General features: G+C 40.5%; 1 protein-coding gene across 1 annotated transcript; it reads left to right on the top strand.

The window, feature by feature from the left end:
* Positions 1-7,009: 7,009 nt before the first annotated feature.
* Positions 7,010-8,649, top strand: LOC128430282 (probable serine/threonine-protein kinase DDB_G0279405; the record flags this gene model as incomplete). Its single annotated transcript, XM_053416314.1, is given in 3 exon segments — positions 7,010-7,146; positions 8,217-8,364; positions 8,592-8,649. Coding segments are annotated over 2 exon segments (201 nt in total), but the record flags the coding sequence as incomplete, so codon positions are not given.
* Between the last annotated feature and the right edge of the window lie 617 nt (positions 8,650-9,266).

The following is a 9,266-nucleotide window of genomic DNA, read 5'->3' on the forward strand; positions in this document are numbered from 1 at the left end:
TTCTGAGAACCCCCTTAAATTCTATAGGAGACTACACTGTGGTTGGAAAAACCCTAACAAGGCCCCATCTCATTAGCTCTCTGCCAAAAGCTTCATTGTTGTAGAGGTTAAGTTAAAGATGAGAATGTCGAAATGCAGATATATGATATGCATTGGGATGGTGGTGGGATTTGTACTTCAACTTTTCTACAGACTTACTTCTGAGGTGCTGGTTCCTTTTTGCCTGAACTACTCAAAGTCCCTGAGACACTCCTGGTGTTCATGCTGTGTGTATTAATGTTTTCACCTGAGCAACACAGGAGCATTCCGTGGTTGTTGGCAGCCACAGAGGTCAGTCCTACATAAACATGAAACATAAGGAGCAGATGAGCCAGTGCTACAGGTGCTACCACCTATGGTGCTCCGAGCACGCCAGTTGGAAAGGACCTTTCATTTTTCATCATTAAAACGCGCTTGGCAGCTCCTGTACATTAGCTCCTCGTGTTAGCTTTTGTGTTCTCTCACCTGCTGCACGCCCACTTGCTGTAGTTTGAGTGTGGAGCTTGAAGTGTGGATCCAACAATCCCTCCTGCCTGCTTCTTGACTCCGGTTTCTGGGGGGGGCCTTTGTAGACTCTTGTCTGAGTCTGTGGATTTCAAGTTCATAATTTACAATACGACACGGTAGTCATTACTGTGTATAAAGCAAATTAATATTAATCACTGGGAGAGGGCCGTGTGAAAGGAGCAGCCGGTAGTGAGAGGAAAGTAGAAGCTGAGAAGTTTCAGCGGGGGCTTTCTTGTGCACCCACAGTATGCAGCCTTCTACTAACCCACTGATGGAATCAAAGACGCACACCACACATGGAAACAATGAAATGCACGACAATAAAGAAAACCGTCTCCTCATACTTCCTGCTTATATCAACCACACAAAAGTTTGAACTTCTCTCCAAAGTTTCCGACTAAAGAAAGCAGACGGTGATATGAGTGACAATAATAGCATGAAAGCCGGATTAAAAACATTTGATGTTCATGTTATTTCCACTTCACAGACATAACAAGGGAAAGCTATTCAGCATGACGCAAATGATAAAGTCATGCGGTTAGAGCGGGATGGAGCCTCCACATTTTCTGATTCAGTTATATGAAAAGCTACCTCGGTGGCAGACACAGACGACTCCGCAGAGTTCAGTGCCGGGGACCAAATTAAACTTTCGGAATATTTCTCGCACATTTCACATGGTCAGCTCCAGCCTGTGGAGAGATGAGGGGACAGAGAGATGAAGTGAGGGAAAGGGGCGAGCAAGGATACCTAGGTAGTAAAAACAAAAATGTAAAAGTGGAATATACTCAAATGCATCAGCATTAGTAGGAATTTGTGAGTTTTTATGTTTTACAGATAATATGAACTGGACTGTTGCTATCGGGTAAACCACTTTATAACTTTAAATGTTGCTCTCAACCAACATCAAATGAAAACATTTAAGCAGGTCTGCAGTTCTTCTGTTATTACGCTTATAATGTCATTGACATTAAGTTGAACAATGATTATTGTTATATTGTAATTGAAAAGCACCACCTTATATCCTCGGAGTCCATGTTTAACCTGCAGCCTCCGGCCAGGAAACTATGATTAATTTATTGTTATGACAATTCGAGGAAAACAATTAATCTTGCTCTTTTGAAAAACTTTACTAATTGAATACACAGCAATGGAAAATCGATCAGTCTCAATTTACCCCCCAAAAACAAACCACAGATTTTTACTTATTCTGAAATTCACTCATTCGTTGCCTCAATTCTTAATTTCTGCATCGATTTCACTCATCACCTCTTTTTGTTTGTCCACCATCTGGTATAAACATCCACTCCATCATTCACAACCAGAAATCTACTAGAATCAGATATTAAATGGACACACGCTTATGTACAGATATACCACCTTCCTCTCCTCAATAGACAGTCTTCCTCTCTAACAGGCTGGAAGTTTACATGGCTATCCTTAGTAGGACTTTGCATAGACTTCCATCCATTGTGGAGAGCTAAAACCTTATTCCTAACCTTACCTCTGACCAATTTATACCTAAACACAATTCACATTTGAGCCCTGACCTTAATCAAGGCCTCAGAAATTAAGTTTTGCCTTATTAGGACTGGGTTTGGATTCCATTAAAACTTCTAATCCACACAAGATCTGTGTTAATGCTGGAGAACGTCATCAAGAGGTAAAAAATAAATAAAAAATAGTACACACACACTTATCATGGCTATTAAATAAGTTGAATTAAATCATCACATAATGGATGTATAGAAAACAGAGTCGATTTTTTGCCAGTGAGTGTCTCAGGACAGCTTGGTTTGATTTAACAATTTAGTCACGTAAAACACACAAAAGTGGTGGTGATTTGTTGGCTGTCACTTCGCTGCATTTCTAATGTGAGCCCGACTCGTCAGCTAAATGGATGATGTGACTTGGATGTACCGGCTCCTTCTCTGGTTTAACCTATCCATCTCACCCTGTCTGTGTGCTTTAGCCTTGTTGGGATTTACAAGACAGAAACTCCAACAGTGGCAGTTTGTCTCCTTTGGAAAACCTCTAGTTTCTGTCCAGGCCAAAACACATTTCAGTCAGTTTGAAAACATGGCACTTAACACACAGAGGTCAGGTTTTCATTCTTCATTCTCACCTTTCCTTATGTTAATACTGTTATAGCCTTGTTGTCATCATGATCAGGGGCATAACACAAGATTTTGGCCCCTTGACACAAGCAATTGCTGTTGGGTCCCTTCCACTCCCTCATGCATATTTATATTTTTGTCTGTCAGTCAACTGTACAAATGAATTTGTGTTTCATGTCATCATAAGCAGAGTATATGTATGGGAATTTTATTGTGAAGGGTCACCAAGGGAAGTGGTTGTTCTCTTTGAGCAGGACTTGACAATGTGCAGAAAAATAACCAACATGTTCTGGTTCAAGTCCATCTAGTTGAATTAAACCCTCGGCTACATGGACATTAGACAATTGCGAAATCTGGGACACACAAACAGCCAATGTGACCCGGTTAAGACACTGTGGCTCACCTTTCTGTGGAAAGAAATATGTCAAGAGTTGTTTGCCCTGTTTGCTTTTCTCTTTCTTTTCATACACAGACTGTACGTTTGCTTTCCTGACATATTGATCTCCACTTCTCCAGTCGTCAGTCACTCACTGACTCCGATTATGTTCACAGAAGAAACGTGCTGCCAGGACTAAACCATTTGTCAGTAGGTTCGAGACAGGTGGAACGGGAAGCCTCCAAAGGCCCTGGGAAGTCAGTTCCACTTCTCCCTCCACTATGTTCATGATGGACTTATCATGAGCATAGTGTGTGTATAGTTCCACACAATTCATTTATCTTGTTATTTATCTAAAGAATAAAGAAGGATTAAGGTGGCATATGAATATCAGCAGCAGTTATACCTCAAAGCACTTTGACCATTTTACTCCTTAGTCGTGCTTACTTGTAATATTATAAATCTACAAATTAGTGACATGTACATTTACATGAGATATTATCCTCCACTGTCCTGAGTTAGAGCAACACTTCTTTTGGTCCATACAGGAACGGGAAAATTAAATGAGACCAAAACAGCAATAAGTAAAGACAGACACACAGACACACACACACACACACACACACACACAGAGGAGGAAATGCAAATGCAAATTTGAAGTAAAACTGTCACAAGTCCTCTGGGATTCAGCCATTTGGCAAATAAAAATAGGAGGAAAAGACAAAGCTGAAGCTGAACAATGGAACACACAAGTAGGTATATGTCATCAGACATATCCAACACCTACACAAATTACAGCAGCAATCACAGTTGCCAGGCTGCTCACTAAAACCACTCAAAAAGAGAATATTAGTCCGATGTAAGCTTATCTTCATTGACTTCCAGTAAATTTTTGAATTGATTTTCTGATTTTATTGGTGACTTCTCAGCCCTGTGTTCTAGACCTTGAACCAAAGCACATTTCAGATTATTTGACACCACTTGTGACTTGGCCTTTTCTGTCAGAGCGCCCACTCTTCTCCATGAGGAGAGGCCTCTGAATAACTCCTCAATCTCTTTTAAATCTTTCTCTAAAGACACATTTAAAAAGGTGTGCTTGCTCCTTGTTCTGATCATACATCTATTTTAATCATTTCATGTTTTATTTTGTATGCTTTTATTGTTTCCTATAGTATGCCTTCAAATTGTTTAACTTTTAAACCTATATGAATATAGTTAATTATTATTATTATCATTCTCTCTCTCTCTCTCTCGGGGTTGGAAATGAGTGGAGGGTATTGAGGAAAAATGGAGATAAGTGAAAGGCATGCCAATGAATGGAGGGGTACACACATACACACTCACACACACACACACACATTCACAAAAGTACAAGCAGGTGATAGCATGGTTGATTTATAGACAGATTGGTGGTTGTGTCTCAGCTGTTGGAGCCGTCTCATTGCAGTGCATGGACTGCAATGCCCAAACACAGCTGGGAGCAGGCGGAGGGGAACAGGTGATCAGAGCGAGAACAGTGCAGAGATAAATATCAAGTCCCCGTGATAAGAGGTGGAAAGGCATGAAAGGCAATGAATTTAAAGGAAGAGAAAGCGGTGGAGCAATTAGAGTGGGGAAATGGAACAGAGGGAAGGAGGGAGGAAGTGAGGGCTGTTACGGGATGAAAAGATGTATGGATGCAGTGAAAATGGAGGGCTGTGGGTGTGTGCATGAGTGGATACGTGCACAGAGCCACAGAGTGGGTACTGGTTGGGCGCTTGCATGTGAAAATACCATAACTAGAAGGCTCTAATTGCTCTGGGCACAGCATACAGTGTTTGACTCATTCATGAAAATACTGGACACATCTGTCTGCTCCCCCCACAGGCCAACGGTGGAGTCATGAAGCAGTGACTCAGATCAGAGAAGATGAAACTAGTAATTCCACATTGCATAAGTAACTACAATCCATAACTTTCCATTCATAATTTTCCAGGGTGGGAGGCTAGAGCCATTCCCATCTGATATTGGTTGAAAGGGGAGGTAGACCCCTGGCAAGTTGTCTGCATATTGCAGAGCAGACTTTCAATAAATTTGTTCTTCTAATTTAGTCCATCATTTACATAAAAGGGTAAACACAAGTTCAATACTTGGATAGGTATATGCAAATGTCTAATCCCAAATCAATAAAAATCAAAAAAAGAAAAAAGTGGATTCTATGGATACGATTCAGGAATCACACAAAATAAGACAAGCACAATTACAATGTTAACCTTTCATTTACTTATTCTTTGCTCTTTGATATCAAGCAAATAATTGGAAGAGGTGTCAAGGTGTTTAAAGGATGAAAACACATAAACCCAAAACATTATACATGTGTAAAGATGGACGACATGACAGCTGCCAAAAGTGAAGCTGATCGCCCCCTGGTGGCCAGCTGCAGTGTAGGTCAAACCCTCCTCCATGTTAGCAGATCCTAACATGGAGGGACATGTTAGGGACATGGAACTCCCTGGACATGGAACTCCAAAGAAATCAAAGTAGCTGTTTAATATAGGTTTGTAAAGATGGTTTCTCTCATTTCAGGTCATTCTTATCTCTCTGATGTCTGTTCAAGTGTTTCTGATCAGTTGGTTTTCATTAGTTATTTGATGATATGCGAATTTGCTGATTGACAGCTGACCCTGACTCCTGCGCCTGTATCCTGGATGTTCTCATTTCCAACGTCCGCCCTGAAGAACTCGTCCGTCAGTTAGACCTCGGGTTTGTCCTGCTGGAACATCGTGAACCTGATGCACAGTTTTCCTCTAAGACCTTACAAAAGGGAATTACCCAGAGGTCATAGCGTTGAGGCGTGGGGGCACAAACCTGGAAGGAGCAACCAACTCCGACGTTGACTTGACGAAAGTATAAACATGCAGCTCGACTCAAAGCTGGAATCTAAGCATCACTTTATGACTCTTTATTTTCTAAACTAACTTATTTCTTCTGCTCATGTTTTAATCAGGAAACGTCGAAGTGAATGTTTGTCCTGTGAACACTTCTCTGCTCTTGTTCTCACAGCAGAAGTGTCGAGGTTCCTTCTCCTTTTCTTTATCTCCATTTTCAATCTGCACATCAGAGCGTTCATCGTGTTGAAACCGTCGTCTCACTCTGACGTGCAGATCCTCGATGGAGACCAACATAAGAAAGGGGAAGCTCTGATCCATCTGTTAAAGTCAAGAACACAATTCTCATCATTCAGATTTTAACTTGGTCCAAAACTGTTTTTTTCTTTTCATTCTCATGTTCTCATCACTTCAGCAAAGTCGATTTGACTGTATTTGATTGACCTGAAACCGATTTCACTATAGAAATAACATTTGGTTCCAGTTTCGGCTCCAGGCATAGGCGGTTGCCTAGGGCTCAAGATGCCGAGAGGACGCCACAAGAGGCTGATTCATCATGACGTGATTCATGCAATGTTAACCAATGCAGTAACGTCACCCAATCGTCCTCTAACCCCGGAGAGACACACAGGAGGCAGAAGCGCCGCAAAGCACCTCGAAAAGCTGTACGCGTAATTTTCTCTCCCATGTTAATCAATCGGGATGTTGGCTCTGGCAGCGAAGTACTGGGAAGCGCGGAGAAGCGCCGGCTTGCAATCTACAGCGATGGTCTGGGGTCTGATTTATTTTTTCCGCCCACCGGAAGCGAATCGGGCCAGAAAACTCACTGAAAAACAATTTTAAACGGTAAAAGGTTGATTTTATATCATACAGTATTTCACTTAAAAGACTATTTTTGTAAACTCGTTTTATTAACTTATCAATGTAGCGTCAGTGAGTGAAGGAAGGGATTTGTGTGTTTGTGTGTGTGTCACAGCTTCATGAAGTGACAACACAAAACAAGAGACGTGTGAAAGACAAGAAAAGACCTCCCATAGTATCTGAAGTTCCTTATTTCAATCTGCTAAATGTTTGTTATCTTCCGTATTTGTGAGGAATATGTTCAAATAAGGTCATAGCACCGATCTGAGGGGCGACTCCTGGTCGAGGTATAACAATCATCTCTCCTTCTGACATCGTTCACTGACTCGTCCGTCTGAAGAGAACTCAACAGCAGCGTCTGACAACTTCTCCAACAAAGGAGGTAAATACACTTCAGGTCATTTCACTCTAAAGGGAAACTTAAGTTATATTGAGCCTTTAGTGGCGTCTCTTATCTGACACATTGTCAAATGTTTTATTTGAATATAATATATTTAACTGAGGTTTGATTATTTATTTTCAATAGTTTAACAATTTACTTAAATAAAAAATAACTGAATAAAAAGAAAAGACATATACAACCAAATATATAGAACCTGAATTAAGAAAAACCCTTTCAGATAAAATTGTTATTGTTTATTTTGTAAAGTTAGTTCATATTGGCGACGAATATGTCTGAAGACTCTTATTGGCTAATGGGTGAATGGGTGGAGCTGCAGTCAGAGATCATCCATCTTACTATGATGTAGAGAAACCATTGTGCTATTCCAGTTACTTACATAAATCGTATATATATACAAACTGTACATACTGTATTATTATCTATAATACACTGTCCTTATAACAACACAATTCTATAGTTTCACACAAACCACAATTAGGTTTTGATAGATTTGAGGTGAAAACTATTTACACGATGCATCAGTGTCTCCATTGAAACCACATTTGGATCTGCTCTAAATTACTTATAACAGTTATTGTAAAGATCAGTCCACTGATCTGAGTTCAGATACTTTTAATAAACCTGATCTGTGTTCAGATACCATGTTAATAAACCTGAACCGAGTTCAGATACCATGTTAATAAACCTGATCTGAGTTCAGATACCATGTTAATAAATCTGATCTGTGTTCAGATATAATGTTAATAAACCTGATCTGAGTTCAGATAGCATGTTAATAAACCTGATCTGTCTTCAGATACTTTTGATTAAACTGGTCTGAGTTCAGATACCATGTTAATAAACGTTATCTTAGTTCAGATACCATGTTAACAAACCTGATCTGAGTTCAGATACCATGTTATAAACCTGATCTGTGTTCAGATACCATGTTAATAAACCTGATCTGTGTTCAGTTACCATGTTAATAATACTGATCTAAGTTCAGATACCATGTTAATAAACCTTATCTTAGTTTAGATACCATGTTAATAAATCTGATCTGTGTTCAGATATCATGTTCATAAACCTGATCTGTGTTCAGATGGCCGCCAGGAGCCAGATCACGGTTCTGCTGCTGCTCTTCCTCCTGTCGACTGAACACAGTTTTGCTGGGACCCAGAACAAACTTACACCGCTGGTAAAGGAACTCTTGAGCAAGTAAGTCAACTTCTGAATCCTGACCTGACGATATTTAAATGGACATTGATGTTTATGATCTAAAGTATAGCCAGTCACCAGGACACGATAAAGAGATTAAGCATGGGGGCTGACTTGTCAATCAAACAGTTGATGGTCATTGCTGGGACACGACCTACAGGTCACTGTGTTGTGTACATGGTAACATACATGTTTAACCTGCTGACCTCATTTGACCCTTTTTGCAGGTACAGAGTAGGAGGTATGTTCAGTCTGGCTGTGAGTATCCCGCTGAACCAGAACCAGAACCAGGTTGCTTACCAAATCATCCAGAAAGTCATCCATAGTGATCCTGCTAAAAGAGTGAAGGAGACTATCAACAATGGTGACGTGTACGTTGGCAGGAGGATGGTTGCAGCCAAGGTTCTAATGCGGGAAAAGGGTGCTGATCATGCAGAGTCACGCGTTTTGGACAAGTTGTGCTACAATCCTCAAATCAATAAGGAGGATTTGTTGATTTTCTATGTTTATGCCTCCCCATGTGTTGAAAAATGTACAACTAAAACTCACCCGCAAAACATCCTTAGCAAGATAAACAACATAATGCGTTGGAAAAGTTACGCAGTTGTGTTTTCTGTAATATTCAGGCCCAGAAACGTTCTGGAGAAAAAAGACAAAAAGAGCATTGAAGCCCTCATTAAAGCCCGCAGGGAAGCCCTTAATCAACTTGCAACGTACCAGGGTGAACTAGGATCAATTGGTTTAGAAAACATCTTCCGCTGTGACATAACAAAACCAACGATGCAATGCGTTAGCTGCTCAAATAAAGGTCAGGTCGTTGACGAATGTGTGTCAGACGATCTGCCCCTGCTAACGTGAATTTAGGAAGAGATCAGCGCAGCAATAAACGACGAGTTAGAAGG

This window comes from Pleuronectes platessa, chromosome 23, assembly GCF_947347685.1.
Source record: "Pleuronectes platessa chromosome 23, fPlePla1.1, whole genome shotgun sequence".
In the NCBI taxonomy this organism is placed as follows: domain Eukaryota; kingdom Metazoa; phylum Chordata; class Actinopteri; order Pleuronectiformes; family Pleuronectidae; genus Pleuronectes; species Pleuronectes platessa.